The sequence below is a fragment of the Synchiropus splendidus genome, chromosome 15 (genome assembly GCF_027744825.2).
Source record: "Synchiropus splendidus isolate RoL2022-P1 chromosome 15, RoL_Sspl_1.0, whole genome shotgun sequence".
Lineage (NCBI taxonomy): Eukaryota > Metazoa > Chordata > Actinopteri > Syngnathiformes > Callionymidae > Synchiropus > Synchiropus splendidus.
In genome coordinates this window covers 10861166-10882388 of record NC_071348.1, presented here as the reverse complement: position 1 = coordinate 10882388, position 21223 = coordinate 10861166, and the positions used below count along the sequence as shown (strand labels likewise).

Genomic DNA, 21223 nt, shown 5'->3' with positions numbered 1-21223 from the left:
TGTTCCATTTTTTACTGTTGGTTTTTCTTCGCGCACAAATGATTGAAACAACTCGATGCATTTTAATTATCGACAGCAAGAAATACTGAAGAAAAACTGTCCGAATCGCAAATTATTACCACTCAAAAATAAGAAGTATACCACGTTATGCATGTAAATTACATACTTTTTTCTTCATTCTATCAGTAGAACTTTTTACTCTAATGACGAGTTAACCTGACCTTGAGTGGATCTAATGGGTTCAGTATGGAAAAGTTCACCTTTCCGCTTCCTCTGCACTCCCATTTTTAATGGTAATAATTCATTTAATATCGATATTCTATCGATTTACGATTAAATCATCCATAAATCATTATCATTTTGAACATTTAAAATGAAAATGTTATGCTACTGAATTATATATATATATATATATATATATATATATATATATATATATATATATATATATATATATATATATATATATATATATATATATATATATACATACAATGGTGTAAATATATCTATTGTGTCACTAATGTGTGTTTTGTTTGTTCATGGTTTAAAGCTATTTCAAACGCCACAAGAACCCCAAGACGCGGCTGCAAGTGTAATTACATTACAGTCACAGACACGCGTGCATTCTTTGAGCGCCGCACGTCTGCAGCAGGATGTTAGAGGCGTGTTTCCATGGAGACCGCGCCGCGACAGAGGATCGGGGTGAGGGGAGAAGAGAAAGGGAGGAGGAAAGCATGGGGTTGTTTCAGTGAAAGGTGACAGACTCACACACACACACACTGCGAGTGACGGTGGACTGTTTTTGGGATCAGCCTGAAGGAATATATTGGGGCTCACGCGGGTGAAAGGTAAGTGAGTTTGTTTTGTGCAGCATCAGGAGGAGAAGAAGGGTTTTATTGGAGCTACTTGCTTTGTCTGCTACATTTCTTAAATCACACTTTATCAGTGAAGGTTGTGTGTTCAGGGAGGCCGAGATTATTTAAAGGAAGGTCATGTCAGGTGACAGCGAGTTAGGCTTGCACCGCATGAGACGTTTCAATAACAGACAAAAACTCGGATTGAATGATGGCCACGATGGTCACCGAAGACAAATCCTTGTGTTGTCTGCTTTAAAGCCGCACTATATTCAGCGTGTTTTTGTACCTGAAATGCAAAGCAAATATGTGTTTCTTCTCTCTACAAGTCAGTATTTCTTTCTCTCAGATGAGTAGTTTCTTCTCTGAGATGCAGTCTCCCGCTCTTGGGTCGCACTTTGCCCTGGCGCCGCAGGGGAAGGTACCCGGTCGTAAAAGAGGACGACCCCCAGTCCGAAAGTTTCAGAGCCAATACTTAGAAAGTCTGTTGCCCCTCAGTATCCCCAAAAAGAGAGGACGAAAACCTGGTTTTAAGGTAAGCCACATCATTTAAAATGAGAATTTGATCTCTCTCTCTCTCTCTCTCTCTCTCTCTCTCTCTCTCTCTCTCGCTCTCTCTCTCTCTCTCTCTCTCTCTCTCTCTATATATATATATATATATATATATATATATAAATGATGTCGAAATAAATACGTTTAAAAAAAATAATACATTAAAAAAAGATGTGATCACAGGTAAAGCCCAGGATGTTGACACTTCCTCAGGCGGACTCACCGCCCAACAGTACTACAGAACCTGAGATGGGCTCCGTCCCACAGGAGGCCGCTATACTGCCCCACTCAGCTGCTCCACAAGCCCTTACAGGTACACCATTTTATTTATTTTTTTATTTTTCATTCTGTTGATTATTTTGATCAAGATTCAGCAACAATCGGAATGAAATTGTAAAATAAATAAGTAAGAAACTTTAGAAACTGCTGAGAATGAACTCATAGAAGTAGAGTGACATCCTGGTAACATTAAGTTTAGTTTAGATTAACATTATTATTAAGAAGTTATCTGCTCAGAAGCCAGGGAAAATGTGGGAACGAAAAAAAGGAAGACAGTCATGGTGACGAAAAAGAAAATTGCATTCAGGAGCCGGTGAACTGTAGGGAAAACTAGGTTCTAAGAAAACCTCACTGGCCTTTACATGGTGATATTGTCACAACTCACATCCCAGCTCACAGTTTCTTGATGCAAAAAAAGTCTCCTTGAGTATGTAAACAACATTAACAAGCCGTACAAGAAGAAGCAAGGTCTCCTCAAGTGTGGCTCCTCAGAGAGCCCCAGACATGTCTATTCAATAATGAATCAAAGGGAACCAGTCTCATGCGGCTTTCTAAGCCCCAATTTTTCAAATACTTCTCTCGGCTAGTGTCTGTCCCGCACAGATTAGGCAAATATAAAGTGCGTGTTTGAAAGTGGGGGATGGGGTTTCGGTATGTCAAGGACCAGTAGTTGGCTTTTTGTCCTGGCGGATCATGGAAGTGTGTGATAGACACGGATGCTCGGCTCACACTTTAACATAAATTACCATATCACTGAGAGGTGCTTATACAGTCTCTTAAAGCAGCTCGATATGATAAGGCATGCAGTCACTGGAGAAGTGAAAGGATGTCTGGCTTTTTTTCCAAAACGAAATGCTGATGTTGTTAAAATATTAATGCTTTTTAAAATCATTTAAATCGAGAGAGATGCTCTGAAAAAAAAAAAAAAAATTATATATATATATATATATATATATATATATATATATATATATATATATATATATATATATATATGTGTGTGTGTGTGTGTAATAATAATAATAATAATAATAATAATAATAACAGTTTTGTTTTAAGTAAGTATCCACTCCGCTTTAATTTTGGGTGCATTTGAGATGCCAAGGGTGCTGACTTCCCATGTGTCTCATCCGCTTCCAGGAAGTACACAAAAATGATGAATATCTCATTCATTGAAGGGAAAAGAGACAAAGGGATTCAATGTTCTAAATATGTATTTGGTGTTGTGGTCATACTGGCTCGCAGGTTTAAGCGGCTCAAACCCAAGTGCTTTCAGTAGGAAGTTGTCGTAGATACAGTATAAACTCATTGGTACAGTCCCTCCATTCACTCAGGTTTCCTCCCATAGGCTAAATAATGCATCATTTTAGTAGTCACTTCCATCAGACAGGACTTTAAGCAAGTCTTTGCTTCTCAGCTGCAACACAGGACAGTAAAAGGTCCAAGCATCCCGGTGAAACGGACCCGTCCAACTGGGGTGTGGAGGAGGTGGTTTGGTTCATCAAAGACGCAGACCCCCAAGCCCTCGGCCCTCACGCTGACACCTTCAGGAAGCATGTGAGTGCAGTGTTGCTGGTGCAGGCTGAGGTTGAGGATTGACATCCTTGTTTCCATTGTCGCCTCTGTGTATTTGGCAGGCAGTAACCAAAGACTGTTGCTGTTGCCTGTTTCAGGAGATTGATGGCGACGCTCTCCTCTTGCTGAAAAGTGAGATGATGATGAAGTATCTGGGACTGAAGCTGGGACCCGCTCTGAAACTCTGCTACCACATCGACCGGCTGAAGCAAAGCCAACTGTGATTGTCTTTAGTGTAGCCAAAACACTGCTGATCTGTCTCCAAGTTTATGATTTATTCAGTCAAACTAGGGACCTCAGTACCTGCAGGGTATGTTCCTGTGCGTCTTTTAAGCAAAAGTAACACTGGAATCGTGACTCTGTTTTGCTTTGGATTTTGAGTTTGTACCATGAACTTTGCAGCTCAGGGCTTTAATGTTGTTTTACTGTTTTTATTTCCAGACTCAGGAACAATGTTTTTATTGTTTTTAATTTCAATTAATGATCATCAGTATGTCAATATATTATTGTACATTTGTAACTACCTGCCCTTGCTTCCTAAACTGGTTCATACATATCATTATTTTATCGTTTATTTTGTCTTTTATCACTCCAACAAACTGTGTCAGGTCTTATTTTTGGTGTCCGACACATTCAGTCTGTATTATAGTTTTCGCTTTTTAAAATAAATAAACAAACCGCTTAATTTTACACTTTATTTTTGTAAAAAAAAAAAACGTAATGTACTTGTCTGTTCCATGTATTAGGACAGCTGTTTTGAACTCGCGAGGTTACCGTTTATAATCTCGCGTGAATGCACGTACGTCATTTCCGGAGTCTCCAGCTGCCTGCCACACGCCGCCGCCGCCGCCGCTGCTTCTCGTCTGGGTCCGACAGCAGAGGTGAACATGGCAGACTTTTCGGACCGGTCGGTGCAGGTAGCCGTGGTGCTGTCCTTCGCTGCCGGCTTCGTAGCAGGCTGGCAAGCCAACAGAATGCGGAGGAGGTTTCTGGACTGGAGGAAGAAGCGGCTGCAGGACAAACTGTCAGAGACTCAGAAGAAACTGGACTTGTCTTGAAGGGTAAATATTTTATTTGCTGACGCTACTTGGTGGCACAAACCTTTCTAGTACTGGCGTATGTTCTCTGGCTCTATGGTGACTTCACATGCTACTTATGTTGCCATGACATGGTAAATGGATTTAGGATCTCAGAGAATCTTCATTTACACCCAGTACTTCCTGTAAAATTGTAAAATTCTAATCTAATGACACCCAATTTTTGTTTCAGGTTGCCCCTCCAACAGGCATAGATGCTAAATATGTGTGACTTCTCCTTCGATTCCCCACACACAACAGTGTCAGACTGGTTTCTGTGGCTCTCACTGACTAGGACGCACTTCACACTTCTTTTAATAAATGTAATTTTGATAAATGTTGCACACGTGTTCGGTGTTTTGTCCATCAATAGTCGACGATTTCATTGTCTTGAACTTATTGAGACTATAATAAAACTCGTGGCGCCGCCTACTGGCTGAATGGGGAATATGACGACACTGTAAATTTGATTTTAATTCCAGCTATTGGTTTATATTTCGCCAACCTGGCAACTAGAAATTACTATTTATTTCACTTTAAAATATGAATCTTTTTGACTAGAAATGGACTGAAATCATACATCAGTCTGGGGCTCATCGATTGTCCATATTGCACGTGTGAGTGTGTGTCAGTGGCTGTTTGTCTACATGTCTTCTGTGATGGATTGATCACCACGTTGTCACTTCCCTGTTGCCCCAGGCAACTGGGATCGGCTTCGGCAGATGACCACGATGGAACTCAGTGACGCGTCACACGTCCAGAACGGAGGAACAGCATGAAATTAGTTCCAAGGATACTACTGATAATACTGAATAGCAACTGCTATCATAGTTAAGATCTTGTGGCTTCACTTCTGGAGACGTTGTCATTTCATTTTATGTACCCAAAAATGAAATGACACAACAAATATAAAGCTGCAGTTGTAATGTCAGCTATAGGCCTGTGGGTGGCAGTAGTGCACTTCCAACGCGAGTGCTCCTGCAGGATGTTTATTTATTTATTTTCTCGCCAGCAGCGTTTTACTCAATTCTCCTCTGAAATGAAATCTTGAGAGCAGACCTCTCTCTTTCATTATGGCAAGTCTAACCGGCCCATTACAACGTATCAACAGGCTTTTGACGCCATCTTTCTTCCTTATTGTTCCATCAGTGGGCTGAGAATGAGGGAAGTCACCTGGATACAACTGGAGTTTATAAATTCAAACACAACAGTCTGTAAAACATTTCGGATTACGATTTACCTGTCACAGAAAAATGCAAAGGTTTTTCTTGCTTTCATCAAGACATGGTCAAGTGTTGTTTTTTTTTTTCAGGAACACACCTTTTAGTTCCCAAAAATAATGTTTGTATTTAACCTCTTCTTCTGGTCTAAATCTGATTGTTAAGTATTTTTTACTAGTCAGGTGCATGACTTGGTCAATGAGATGACTGTTGGTAGTGATGGGTTGTTGAGGCTTCATGAAACAGTGCCCCGAATAAAAAGCCCACCAGGTGGCGCTTCCTGCTCCAAAATCCTTGGATTAAACAACATTTTACTGAAACCTAGTGATGGCTGATGAGGCTTGATGGAACAGTGTGCCAGTTTTCTGAGCTCAGTAGGTGGCGCTGTCTGTTTAAAAATTGGGTGAGGTTTCATTGTCTTGGTTCTTCGAATCCAAGGATTTTACAGCAAAACGTTTATTTGGAGTCATTTCTGTGACTGAAAGGAGACGCTGCTATTAGTCAAAACGTCGTGAAAACTAAAACTAGGCCCACAATAAAATACTAGAATGCTTGAAGCATCCTTTTAAAATGTTTATAATATGAATGTGTCAGTAACTCGGAATGACCTTCAGTTCTCCAAAATAAACCCCGATACTTCACAGAGAGTCTAAGATGTTCAGCAGGGAACAATGGACTGCTCCACTGAAGGTTTCACTTGGTTAAATGACTCTTGCTGTTTGAATGGTTCAGCCATGATACTGGAGGTGACTGGTCTCTGAATAAAAGCCCATCTTTGATGGGTGACTTGTCCTTGGTCCACTTGTTACCTCCTTCCACAGCATAGTCTCCCTATCAGTCTCAAGTGAGTGCTGTGAGAGGATCTTACACCATCAGCAATTTCCTGGAGCGCATCTGAATTTGGGTCAGGGGTCAACCAAAAGGGCCTAGACTTCCATTTCCAAAGAAAGTTCTTGAAGTTTCAACACACCAGGATCACCCCACTAGTTTACATCAAATATCTACTCAGTTACTAGTGATGCTGAAGCTTCATGAAACAGTGTCCTCATTTTCAGAGGCCACTAGATGGCACTCTATGCTCTAGAATCCTTGGATATAACAAGCAAGAAAACATTTTAATGAAACTTTGCATCATTTCAAACTGAGAGCGCCACCTACAGAGCTCTGAAGACCAGGACGGTGTTTCATAAAGCTTCATCAGCCCATCACTACCTTCAGGTGAGGGTAGGAATGAAGACCACAGAGACTTTGGCTCAACTCCTTCGTTCCTCTCCAGGCCCGACCATTGCGATTCAACCCCGAAGGAGCTTGAAATCTCATTGAGAACAACAGTCTTGGAATGGGAGGAGTCCACTTTAAAACATGCTGTAAAATATTTTATTTCAATGGGATGATTGAATATAATGGCGACGCACAAATGACCCTCTCTTTTGATATTTGATTCAATACATACTGAGCAGCGACTTCCTTTCATCAGCTTGAATTCACACGGCAGCAGCATCGCAAATGAGTGCGACGGCTCGTATCAACACATCGGTTTGCTGTTCCGAGTTCGAGCTTAATAGAGTGGAAAAACACCTTCGCCTTAATGCCTTTCATACTCGCGTGCATAAATATTACATGAGGCCGAACACTTGAGCTGATCCCGGTCCAACACGTACGGGGAGGACTCCCGTGCTCCGAGCAGGTCGGACTAAGATGCATTTCTATCGCTGATGTGATTTACATCCCTCAACTGACTCATGGAGGATCTTTCGCTCGCGTGCTTTCTTAGAAAGGCTTTTTTGCAAAGTGAGTTGAGAGGGAAGCCATTGCTTGGCTGAGTTTAGTGGTGCTCACAGTTAAACAAAACAGTTCCGTCATTTAGACCAAGGTCCTTCCATCATCCTGGAATTCATCAGAGGTTGAGTGATAGTGGAGCCCTCTGCCTTCTCCTGAGACTAGTCAGAGGTGGAGACCTCAAGGGTCACAGTACTCCTTAGTGTTCAAATGAATGTGTGATACATTGCGAAGGCATGGACAGTAGGACACTATGCAGCTTCACCCTGGGATATTTTCACATGTTCATTGTTCAAAAAACTACGATTATGTCCACAAAATATTGTGGGTGAGAAAATGCCCTGAATAGTTTGTTATAGGTTTTCTGTTTTGTTAGAAAAAGTTGGATTATTATTTATCTAGGAGGTGGTGCACATGCGCCGTGAGGCACATGAGTGACGCTTGCGTAGCTCAGTAAGCAACTGAGCCGAGCAAAAGTGACTCGTGTCGTAAGCAGTAAAAGCGAGGTATAAGCGCTCCTAATCTCGTGAAAGTAAATGTATATTGTTTGTGAGTGATTGTATGTTTGGTGAAGGTAAGAGTTTCGCTAATATAAAAGCTAATATAGAAACGGTCAATACCACATGGGTTGCGCGTGTGAAGGTATAAATTGTTGTACAGTGGTACCTTGGTTTTCTAACGTCCCGGAATTCGCACAAATCAGAGTTTGAACAAAAATTTCAAGAACTCGAAAGCCCCCGAAAAAAGCCGGAAAAAAACATAACGTGCGCGGACCGATCAGCTGACCCACGACGCGCTTTGTTATTGTGTATAATGCAGCCTCTGTATGCAGATGTGTCCCGTTAGCTACATTTACTGACTGTTTTTTCTTCATATTGAGGTGTAAAACCTTTCCTGTCTCCACACTGGACCGTGGTCGAGTGTCACAGGGGAGGTGGTGGAGTGCTCACTCCAGGGTTTGATGTCCTGTTGTGGGCTGGAGCTGGGACAGGGATGAGGCGAGTCTGGGACAGAGCGTGACTTGGTTTATGACTTTGTCACAGCCAAACTGCACAGAAGCGCACATTCAGAGCTGGACACGCACCGGGCACCTCTTCACTTCTGGAGAGATGTCACTCACTCGGCAACCCCTCCCACATGCAGCGGCCACACACATAGAGGAACAGCGCACCTGCAGCAGACACTCTACATTCACTCCTACAAAAGCCTATTTTAAGGCTTGGAACGCAGTATTTCTTTTTTCATTCATTGTAATGGGAAAAATCGATTCACATTTTGAACAATTCACTTCTCGAACGGCCGTCTGGAACGGATTGTGGTCGAGAACCAAGGTACCACTGTATTAGGTGTTTCAATCCTTTTATTTAGCACTAATATTGTTTTGAACAATATATAACTATATATAACAATATAACATATATACTATAACTATATATAACAAAACTGTATTGTTGCTTATTTTTGTTGCTTCAAATGTATTTTGAAAATGTTGAATTATGTTTTCCTTGTGGAAGAAAAAAAAAAAAAACTGAATCAAGCAAAACTGACTGGTGTCGTTCTTGTGCGCTTCACAGATTTTCGGCACTGTATGCAGCTGAAATCTGTTGCCGACCAGACACCCCTAGATCTGAGGCCGGTAACAAAAACGTTGAACGTTGTGAATGAATGAATTGGCCCTGGAAATAATATGCATTTAAGAGGTGATGTACTACCAATAATACAGTCCACTGCTGTGGTCAGGCTTGACTCGTCTCTCTGTCCACTTGAATGCAGACTTATAACATTCCTTCATAAGAAGCAACAAAAGTTCCCAGTTGAACCTTGTCTCAATTCCAAGTTGCCAGTCAAGAATGCAGAAATACTGATGTGAAACCAGGTAGCTATGCCAGACAGAAGGTGTTGGTGTGTCACATCCGACCGACGTCTCTGTGAAATCTAATCAACACAGGAAATGTTATTGTTTTTACTAGTCCTGTAGCACCTAGTAGAGCACACACAAGCCAATGTCAGACACAGAAACTGCAGATCAAAACTAAAGTAGAGTGATTGTTATTGTTGAAAAGCCTTCAATGAGGAACAGCACATGTAAAATAATGACTCTAAAGAGAAGTTCTCCAGAAGAGAGCATTCTCAACACACACACACAGAAAAGGAAGGGGCACTTCACCACATACTCCTGCAGCAAGTGCAGGCAAACACTCGTCTGAGGATCACTGGCAGCATCTACACATATACACAAGAGGGACCACAATACTACTGAAGCATGTGCACCACAGAACCAGCTGCACTGAGAGCACATCAATATGCACTCACACAACTGCAGCAGGGAACAGAGGCGCTGGACAGCAGCGGTGGGTGAAAAACAGTCGTGGAGTATGGAACGCCAGGAGTGCCATAATTCAATAGTAAAGAAGGGACTCGAACTAGAGATATTAACAGAGTGGAAATATATTTTGAAATACGTTAAAATTGACATTAAAATACACATTTTTTGTAGAATGACAGACGCTATCAAATAATAGACATTTATTCTTGTTGTGTGTTTGCATATATATATTTTTTTTCATATATATATTCAGCAACATTCTGGATAGCCAAAACAACAGAGAGCACCACAACAATATAAGAGGATGAGGCTGAACATAAAACACGATTTATCATTTAAACCCTCTGTCAATGGAAATAGCTGGGCGTGTGATGTTTAGCCAAACTTGCTATGTGTGCATTTGATATCAGCCCAAAACAATTTCTGCATAACACATATGTCTCAGCTAAAATGTGGTTTTCCCAAAATTCTCGAGCAAGGTCAGCTGGTCACAGTGCAACACACCCAGGAGCGTTGCTGCAGCTCCAGTGAGGGACGGTGCTCTCTGCCCTGACGTCCCCTTGACATGACAAACAGCCACTACACAAAGCCAGACAGGAACAATATTGCTGTAGGAAGTGCTTATTCGGGCTGATGGAGTGTATAATGCCAACAGTGGAATAGTAATGATGGCATTGTAATTCAGACGGATACGGGAGAAATTACATTCTGGGCCTTTTTGCATATTGTCATTATTAAGTTCTGCTCCCATTCTGCAGGAGAGGAGGAAATGAATTGTGAGATGGAGACGAGTTTACATGTCTGACTCGCTAAAGCGACTGAGTTCCACCTTGAAGCAATCTGTGAATCTGAAGCGCATCTTAATTATGGTTCCAAAATAAACCTCACACGTAATCCGCTTTGTGCAGATCTGTTCAATAGTAGATGCACACTTGCGTGCTCCCTACTTCAGCTTCATTTGCGGCGCAGAATAATCTATGTCTCCATCCCATCGTTCTTCCAGCCTTGATATTTAGAAATCTATGGAGTACACTTTTTACAAAAACCTTTTTCAGTCGTTTTTTTTTAATGCCTTAGCGCCTTTGAAGCTTCATGAAACAGTGTCCACACACAAATGATTTGATCTTAAAATTTTAAATTCAAGAGTGCCACCTACATGAAACAGCCGCAAGAACTGCTCATACATAGTTCCATATTGGTGGGTTGTTGAGGCTTCATGAAACACTGAGCTCATTTTCAGAGCTCACTAGGGGGCGCATAAGTGATGTGAGATTTTATTGATATGGTTTTACATTTTAGAGGAGAGACTCACTACCTTTTTCCCTGCTAAATTCTCTTCTTCAGTACTTCCCAGCGGTGTATTACCTCCCTCCAGGGTAATGATATTCGACCCAATTTTACCCCACTCAGGATGGCAACGCAATTTCTCATAAGCCTAACCAATAAAATAGTCCTGTGATAGTGGTGTAGTTAGTGTAAATATTGTTCCGCTTGACTGCCGTTTAAGTTATGATTTTTTTTTCCCGTTAAAAACACAGATGACCAGCATCATACTGTCCACACGATGCTTCCTGGTAGTGATAGGTAGATGAGGTATTACGAAACGGTGTCCTAATTTTCAGAGGCCACTAGATGGAGCTCTTGGTCTAGAACTGTCATTCGACATTTTGCAGCAGACAGCGCCATCTGGTGGCCTCTGAAAATCAGCACACTGTTTCATGAAGCCCCATCATTGCATTCCAGCGTGAGTGCGATGTTTCTTCTTCGCATCATCACGTGTGAGGAATCGGGATCTTCGCCTTTACTACGCCTTTACCATTACTAGGCTTGACTGAGAGTAGCCTAGTGACAACACTAAAGTTGTATTTTACTTTTACTGTTTTGTTGAAATGAAGCGGTACATGTCACCACACGCCTCTTAAAGCCAGAGAAAGTCCATTCCTAGCCGCAAAAATCGCCGTCAACTATTTGAAACCCCCCCTTCCGCGACGGTCCGTTCTCATCGCTGCAGGGATTCATGAAGAAGTCATGCTTTCAGGTTGTGAGCAAAATTGTTTTAGAATGCTGCTGTGAGAGTCGGCCATGCCGTCACCACCACACACCACACGCACATAGCAGGCAGATTCAACGCTCTTTCTTCACACTCAGACCGACAGGTGTTGACCTTGTCTTCAACATATAAAAGAAACAGACCTTAACTCTCAGTGGAAAATGAACTTTAAATGTAATCGCACAAGTAAAAGATGGAGTTTGAACACGCCGAGTCTTGTTAATTCTGCGTCGACACCTTTTATAACCGAGCGCTTCTGTCATGGTCTCACCTCGATGGTGTCGCAATCTGAGTGTTAGGGTGCAAAGGAAATAATTAAGTCAGTGCAATAGAATAGAGTGCAACTGACTTTAAAAAGACTTTCCACTGTTCCAGCAACTTGGGGCAAAAAAAACACTGTCGAGCATTGTAGGACCTGGCCATGTCAGTTTCCTTTTGAGTTGTTTGTGTCCATCTATTCTTCATTTTTTTGGGGGTCATCTTCCTCACCTAATGGTGGAGGCGTTCTTAGTCACCCTATACGCCTCTGTGTTTCTCCATCTAAAGACGTTGCTCTAAGACACAGTCGCTCCTTTTCACCTTGCTGTATGTGTTCTTTGCAAGCCGTTGCACCCTTCCTGATCTGGGCTCCTGACTTTCCTATTGATGTCGACACCTCTCTTGCTGTGTACAAAGGTCCTCGAAGTGCTTGGCTTTGTGAACTTGAGAAGTGCTGTCCAAACTATGTCAACGCTGACATCAGAGTGTGTTAAAATCAGACACACAAGGGTCCAAAATTATCACACAGAACGACAAAATTTGAAACACAAAAGCAGTTAACAAGCTTCAAAACTAATTTTCCAGAGTCTTTTTTGATATATTTAGCACCAGCCTGTCGGACAGCAAAGCTTGACCTCTTACCATCGCAGGTCATGATAGACATGCTTTGTTGGTCATGGAGTTCGGGTGGGTTTTTAATGAGTTTTCAAACCAGTGTTTATTGATCTTCAAGTATAACGGCATAACAGTGTACAAAAATCACCATAGAAAACAAAGAAGACACACAAGGAGCAGAGCTAGTGTACCAAAATGAAAATTCACATCTCTCTACATGCAGAAGTAGTAATGGCCCGAGGAGGCTTCATGAAGGATGCAAGCACTGTCAGAGCCCACTAGATGGCGCTGTCTGCTCTAAACTCTTGATGAAATTTGAAAAACCATTTCAATAAATCATTTTTATACCAAGAGTGCCCTCTACTGAGATCTGAAAATGAGGCCACTGTTTCATGAAGCCTTATAAGACCGTCACTATGCAGAAGGGTGCAACACATAAATTCAATACTTGAATGGGAGAACTGAAAGTACTGATGAACGCTGCGTTAAATTTGAAAAAGAAATGTATCTAAAGCAAAGATTACTGTACAATAAAATTGCGCAGGAAAAAATAGACGCAAATTCTAACAATAAAATAAAATAAAATAACAATAAAACTAAATCAAATAGAAATACAGAACAGCAACAACAGCCATATACAAGTACATCACTGTCTGTCTATCAGTAAGTACATTTTGCCTTTTATCCTGTAGGAATAAATTTTCAAAATCTTTTTTTTTTGTAAAACAAGCAACTCTCTCCAAACATAAATCGGCAGTCATTCCGTTCCAACCCCTCAAGGACTCCAAAAATATTTCTTTTTGTAGCAATGTATCTCTTAACCTCCAAATGGCAATTCTTAAGTAGCATTTTTGTATTTTGGGAGCACAACATCGGCAGGATTTATGGTTAAGATGCATAACTTGAGGTCAAGTGGCACTGACAAGAATTTCTCTCAGGATTTGCAAGTGGTTCCACATGCAATGAAATCCTCTCCCCTTCTGACCTCTAATCTGGAATATTGCTGGAGTCTGGCTGGAGTCATGTACTGTCGACTCAACCACTTGCACAATGTATTTTTTACCGAAGAGCAGGCCTCTTTAGAACCATTAACAAGAACATTTATATTATAAAAATGGTGGTTCTTTTGAGTTAGTTATGAATTTAAACTCAACCATATGTACTCGTGTGACCTGATTTGGCCCCTGGGCCTCAAGTTTGACACACATTTTTAAAGTTTGCCGCTTAGTTTTAAGTTTAATGTAAATCTATGAGGTTATTTATTTATATTTTTTCGTCTATACTGGTCAGTTATGCATATTTGCCTTTTCTGTATCGAGTGAAATCATACATATTTCCATGAAAACCTGGTGCACTGGGCCACAGTTCTGTTATCTCCAATGAAACATGGGCAGTTGTTTGTCACATCTGCCGACTGAACCCGAAGAAAAAGTTGAACTCAACCAATTTTCTCGTCTCCTTTTATCTCGGTCCATCTCTGCTCTCAGCTACCTTTGATCTTACATTTTCACTTCTTGATCGAACTCTGCGGCGGCTGCTCCTCCACCTGCACACAAAGAGGGGAGATAAGGTTTGGGCTTTCAGCAGGAAATGGTGGACCCGCTCGCGCGATTACCGTACACAGCGTCTCCTCCGAACCTGAGGAATATTATAGTGGTGAAGTGAGTGACACGTCTTGTCAAGGAACATACAAACAGCCGCGAACAAGTCCTTTCTAGTCCCGGTAAAAAGGGAGAAACGGCACACAAACCTTGATGAAAACTGTTGCCTTAAAACACCATTTTCCTCAGAGATAAAATCACCGTCACTTGAGCAGCGGTCTGCCTCAGAAGACGCTTGAAGGTGTTCTTATGTGATAACTGGAGCTCTTCATATTCACGTCTCGCCACATCAAGTGCATCAGTAATCAGTCGCTACGTCCACTTACACATATATAAATATATATATACACCCGCGTGTTTCACAAGGAATTAAAAAGCTTGATGGTGATGTGTGGCAGAGCAGTTTAAGGATTTGTAATTCACATTTGGAGACGTACGCAGAGGCGAGAAAACTGTCTCTCACAAGCCACAGATTTAAAAAGCATTTATGGCAGACTTTATGAATGACTTTGTCACTTCAAAGGGTTCAGGCGAGTCAGTTGTCGCCTGTCAAGTTCTCTATGTCGTTCACACTGGTGCCCACGCCTTTTCTGCCGACTGGTTTTAGGTGGCCATTTTAGCTCCCTGAAGCAACAGGTTGCTGTCAGTGGATCGAAATCCATGGAACATCGCAACATTCCATCACATCACTAACATTAGCATGAGCATTCTGTAGCATGGACTATGCTTTTCTCAACCTTCCACTCTTTTTCTTAGTGAGTGTGACACAAAATCTCTCATGCTGTTGCACCTGAGCAACTTATGGAGGGGTTTTCACAGCACAATGAAGTTGTGCACTTCGGAGGTATAAGCCTGTCACAGATAGCAGTGGTTGTATCGTACACTTGTTGTGGAAAGTAAAGTTACGTTATGCATGTTTTCATTCATTTTAGTCCGGATTGAACAATCCCTCAAGCACAACTATGTTGATGTCTTTATTTTATTCATGCCCGATTACATCAAAGTAGTACTTTCAGTTGGCGAGTTCTCACTTGTGATACTCTGAAGAAGCTTCACGAAACAGTGTCCACATTTTCAGAGCTCAGTAGGTGGCGCTCTCCATTTAAAAATGATATGAGGCTTCATTGAATTGGTTCTTCAAACCCAAGGATATTAGAGCTGAGAGTGCCATCTAGTGGCCTCTGAAAGTGTTGACACTTTCACGTCACGTCCCCATCAACCCATCACTAGTTGGAAAGTTGGTAAATCTATTACATTTTTTAAAAGGAAGAAACATACTGCGAATTATGTGTCAAACATTTTCTTTTAATTGCACTCTCTTTTGTAGTATTCTATATTTATGAGGATATATATATCTATGCCTGTCTAAGGCTAAAAATTCCCTACTTTCCCTTTCCCCACTCTTTGTTTATTACAGTGTTATTACTGCACACTTTCCCTTTAAACTCATCAGTTTTGTGTTTATTTTCGCGTGTTTGCAATAAGAACAAAAACAAAACAAGCAAAACATTTTTATCTCTCTGTGCGTGAAACAACTGAGCTATAAAACAATTTTAAGAGTCACTACATTTTCTGGCCTTTTATTACCGCCTTTATTGTGTTACCAATTTACAACGTTTCACTGAGGTGTGCACCTTCAGCGGTAAAACGTTTGGCCCCACAAAGGCATCTCCTGGTTAAAAACACACGCTGTCACATTTCCATCCGCCCCGTCCTTGATTGACAGGCAGCCGAATGCTTTTAATTTCTCCAAGTGCGCTATAACTTTTAATGAGCCACAGTCCAGGAGGTTCCAATTCACCAAACCCTGCTATCATACTGTTCCTGTCGACGCAGACCATCATGCAGATGGATTTGTGTGATGCAATCAATATGAAAGCTGGTGAGCGCCTTCTTTTCCATACATCAGGGCTCTGATGAAAGTTTTGCTGAAAATGTTCTGTTCTTACCCGCAGCTGTGGTCTGAGGGCAGCTTTGTTCAGCCCTATTTCAACTGTTATTACTAGGTCATAAGCTCATGTTGGATTCAACTGCCAGATATGGAAAAGTATCTGGTAAAAGGGAACAAAAGCACCCACCTTTGGTATAGTTACACAGCGATGCAAGTGGCCTGTGTATAATTGTAGTAACAAAAAAAATACACGTCATTTAAGAGCCATTTGTCCCCAAGAGGATGTAGTTTGGATAGTTGGGGCTCTATATTACAAATGGTGTTTTCATATATTTACCATAAGTTATTTTAGAGCAACTAAATTTCAGACGAAAAAGAATCTTCAATGTAACTTCCTTTTTGAATCTTAAATATTGTATAATAGGGGAAATGTTAAAATATGTGACTTGATTATACATTATTTTATTATGATTTTTTATTTAAAGAGAGTGAGATATATTGCATAGATATTTTTGGGAACTTTACAAGTTGTGAACAGCTTGGTCAGAGAACCGTGGATAAAGGTTTTTATTTTTTTAAACAAAAAGACCATTGACTTCAAGGTAGTTTCTTCAACATTATTTATTTATTTATTCAATTTTAGAGGGAAAAATATTGTAAATTAGAATTACTCACTTAACAAATTTAGAAGGTAGGAAAAAAATAACAATAAATGTAGAGTCGTCGACCTCATGAGGGCCGAAAAAATACTGTCAAAGGGCCACATGTGGCCCCCGGGCCATGCATTGTCCACCCCTGTTTTTACTAGGTCTTATCAAAATGGCAAGATCATAATTCCTCTGCGTGTCACCTGCGATCCGAAGTCTGATCCCATTACAAGAAAACTGAAAGCTGTCCAATACTGTTGCGTGATGGCGGATGAACACACATAAGTTTAAAACTTTTAAAACTCGCATTCAAATTCGATGTCAATCACCTCCCGCAATTGCATCAGGTTTGACGTGATCCTGTGAAAGTTGGTGGATAAATTATACGGCTGTCAGTCACAGACCGAGCGCCAGCGTGTACACACACACACACACGTGCGCGCTCACTGCACCCAGCCGATGTGCTAGCACATCAAATAGCACCACTAAGCGGGATTCCACGGAGGAGACTGACTGCTGTAGTTATGCAGGGTAATTACACGTCTAGGCAGAGGCAAGTTCACTTTTACATTTCTATTTGAATATTGACATCGGCGTATAGGCCAGGCCCGCCGGAGATTGGGTGGCTCCCAGTTCCAGCCAGGATTATCAGGGTGTCTTTGCTCTCATTTGTGAGTCGTGTGTAAGCTGTCACATCGCTGTTTGCTTGGGACAAAATGCAGTGTGCGTGTGAGACAGAGAGGCTGAGAGGAGAAGCAAGACAGGTGAGCAGCAGGATGGTTTCATGCTGAGAAAGAGCAGCACCATGGTTGATAGAGAGGTATAGAGAGGATTAGAAGAACTGCACTCTTTGTGGATCTAGACAAGAGACTAGCACAAGCGTGAGCACAAGGGAAGGTGATGTTTCCTCGTGTGAGATATTAGGAGAAGCTGGCAGAAGAGGAAGGGAAGTCAGTAGAACAAGGACAAAAAGTAATATGAACTACTTTGGTGACACCAACTGACATCACCTCTAGGAAAAGCACACACCCGGAGAGCATCGCCCATCTAAGCCTATGCAGACCTATGCAAAGCAACAGACTAGAATAATCTAAAACTCTTCTCTGGAAAGATTCTCGGTTTGTTCTCTCTTTAATATCCAGTTTAATTTCACCAGCCAAGCAGAAAATACGATCACACAGCAGACTGTTCTGGTCCCTGGGGGTGCGGCTGCCGGCTCTAACATCAAGCACCAGAGCGGCACCCCTATAAAAGAGAGCTCGAAGATGAATGCATCACCAAATTTTGGGTGCAGTTTCCTCCCAGTATGCACTTTGTTTGCTGAGCTAATGTGCCTTAGCTCAGGCACTTTGCCCAAACGCAGTTAAAGATGCTTATGTTTGTCTTTCTCCATCTTTGCTTTTATCCAGTTTAACAAGCTGCCATTGGGATGAGAAGTGTTTGACGTAAATTTTTAATCGTTGGCAGGAAGTTTTATCATTTCGCACTGATAATTGTGTCTGTTTACTGAATAAAAAAAAAGAGCTTTTGTCTGCATGTCTGTGAGAAGCCTGAGAGTGAACGGCTGTCATTCTCACTGTCATTCTGGGCAGGGAAACCAGTGTGCACTGCTTTGCTTTGGTGTTAATCCGTTCATCACTATTTTATTTAAGCATATTAATGGGGATGAAAGCCTGGACGCTCAGTGTTTGCAGGGCCTCGCTTCTATGGGCATATAAGACCGGGCAAAAATCTTCTCATTAGTTTTCGCTCTGCATGTGGGAGTCAGGGTTTTAAAGCAAGATTAAAAAGAGGAGTGGTATGATTGGATGATGCTTCCACGGGAGGCAGAAGGAGGTTTTCCTTTTTATGCCCGACTGGGACGGAGAGTCGTGTCATCTAGAGCAAGGCATTCGGCTCATAAAGGGTAAGCAAGCCCTGCTACCCAAATCAGGCTCGGTTAAAGAAGCGAAAGAAGGCTAAGTCACCGTGTGACATCCAGTCAGAACTGATACTCAAAATAAAAATTGTATGAAAAGGTATGAGACGCACCGTTCTAATTTGGGTTACTGTTTCGGGCTGAACCTGACGGCACTCTCTCGCCCCCATGACTTTATAATGAAGCTTCATAATCCTGTTCTCGTGACAACTTCCAGCAGCTTCAAAACTCCCCAACAAGTTAGCCATGTACGAGCAGGGAATCGCAGAGTGCCAAAGTGAACATAAAAGTAAAGCAGCAGAATGGCGCTGGCCCAAAGCCTGCAGGCACAACAGTGAGTGACTGGGGTTTAGTGTCCGTGTAAATAATTAAACAGCAGCTGCAGTATCAGTAAAAGAAGAGAGGGGGATCTTTAAACACAGAGCGCCTCGAAACAACAGCAACAAAATAATGTTTTGTCAGTTTTTTTTTCCTTTATTATTTAATCTTGATGTCAGAGGCACTGCTCACGTTACGCCAGAAATATAGAGGGTGATGAAAGAAGGGAGTTAGAGAAAGAGGAGAGCAGATAAAGGCTAGATGGTGGATCAAGGTGGAAGTGAGGGCAGCTGTTAAGAGGATGGTGAGGCTGGAACTCAGCGGCAGGAATGAGATATGGCACCGGTTTTTATGGACCTCTAGCATCTCTACAAGTTGTTTACATGAAGATGGGGGTCATAGAGGTTGAGTCCACGTTGAGAGGAGAAGCAACACTGCGGGACGGTTTCATGCTGAGAAAGGGCAGCAGAGAAACCATGGTTGCACTGGGTGTCTTGACAGAGAGGTATAGAGAAGATTAGAAGTGTCCCTGTGTCTTTGTGGTTCTAGTCGAGAGACTAGCACATCGTTCCTAGAGAGGAAGAATATGAGGAAGTCAGGGACATCAGAGAATTTGGGGTTGTGCGGGTGGGCACATGGGATGGTGATGTTTCCTCATGATGTATTTGTTGTGAGATATAAGAAGGTGGAGTAGCTGGTAGACAGCATTGACCTTGAGACAGGAGAGCTGCTGAAGTTGCAGGGAGTAGGGGGGTCAAGGAAACCAGCCTTAAAGAATGATGGGAAGAGAGTAGGAGAGGTGAAGAAGTGAGTGCAGGCAGGGTGGAATGGGTGGGCAGTGGTGAGAGCTGCCATGGTGCATGGCATAGAGACTGTTGCTCTGACGCTAGATGATTTAGACCCTTCGACACATGAGAGAGGAACATGTTGGATGAAGAATGTTAGAAAGTCATGTACTCACCTTTAAATAACACTGGAGTAGCCCTTTAAACTAAGCTTGACTTGTAGCCGCTCATAAACTGAGGGCTCAGTGTGGATTGCACCTGATCTCACTCCTTCCAGGGCAGAACAGAAATCCCGCTTCCGTTGACCTTTGCTCAACCCGACGCCTTAAATGTTAACGCTCTCAACCCCGCCTCCGAGTTGGTTACTTTAATGCCAAGTCGGTGTTAAAGCCTATTTATTGGTCTCCTTGCGCTTTGTTTTCTTCGCCCCCTCCTGCTCCTCTCACAGTCAATTGTCCTGGTTATTGATTCTCCCGGAGGGGATGATTAGCCCGAACCCGTGTCAGAGCAGTGAGTCGGGCTGCTGATAATGCCTTCACTCAATGCACAATAACAACTCAGGTGCCCCAGGTGCAGGAGCGAGCCGTGCTTGCATGCTGATTCTCGGTGACTTGTGATAAATGTATGCTGTCATTCTGGGTGAACAAAGTGAGCCGCGCAGCACCAAGGCCAATCCGAACAGCCACATCAAACCAACATGGGCGGCAGGATGGTTTATGCAGCACCTGAAATTGGGTATGGAACACAACCCTACTGAATATTTCACATGGAGTACACAACCATGAAGCCCCTGGACGCCTCATTAGTCTTCATGTGGCCACACGTCTGACCAGGTGTGAAACTTAAGACGCTTATCCATGGAATGAACGAGAGAGTTTTTTACATTTGTTCGACACACTTTCAAAAACATACGCATACGTGATCACCCACTCCTAGTGTGATATCGGAGCAACGTGTGGCTTCCTGGAATAATGCCATCATTTGGAAATTAATGTGGGAATAACTTCACTGAAAATTGAATTAAATGAAATGTTTTTAAAAGGAAATAAATGTGCAATGGCTTTTAGAGTAAAGTTACGCTGATCAATTCAGCGGCAGCAGCTGAAAATCCAGTTTCCACTCCATGCATCTGGGCCACAGGGCGACTGAAGTTAATCCAAGGGCAGTAGAGGAGAAGTGCTCTTTTATTTAAAGCGACTAGTAGTGATGGGCTGATGAGGCTTCATGAAACAGTGTACTCGTTTTCAGAACTCAGTTGGTGGCGCTCTCATCTTAAAAATGACTTGAGGCTTCATTGAATTCATTCTTCGAACCCAAGGATTTTAGAGCTTGGGCTCAGAAAATGATGACACTGTTTCATGAAGCCTCACCAGCTCCTCGCTATCTTTGCTCCCCTCAGCTCACTTGTACGCAGCTCTCTGAACACGGTGTGGTGCGTTCAGGAATTTTTTGTGGCCTGTCTCATCAATGACGTGG

At 42.1% G+C, this 21223-nt stretch overlaps 2 protein-coding genes across 2 annotated transcripts; both read left to right on the top strand.

Annotated features, from left to right (window-relative positions):
* The first annotated feature begins 1260 nt into the window (after positions 1-1260).
* Positions 1261-3568, top strand: scml4 (Scm polycomb group protein like 4). The gene is made up of 4 exons (XM_053843987.1): positions 1261-1392; positions 1593-1722; positions 3106-3245; positions 3362-3568. The coding sequence occupies exons 2-4, from the start codon at positions 1605-1607 to the stop codon at positions 3485-3487; spliced, it is 384 nt and encodes a 127-aa protein (XP_053699962.1). The 5' UTR covers positions 1261-1392; positions 1593-1604; the 3' UTR covers positions 3488-3568.
* Positions 3569-4088: 520 nt separating this feature from the next.
* LOC128746678 (mitoregulin-like) lies at positions 4089-4707 on the top strand. The gene is made up of 2 exons (XM_053843890.1): positions 4089-4324; positions 4533-4707. Exon 1 carries the CDS (start codon positions 4151-4153, stop codon positions 4319-4321), a length of 171 nt encoding a protein of 56 aa, XP_053699865.1. The 5' UTR covers positions 4089-4150; the 3' UTR covers positions 4322-4324; positions 4533-4707.
* Positions 4708-21223: the final 16516 nt, after the last annotated feature.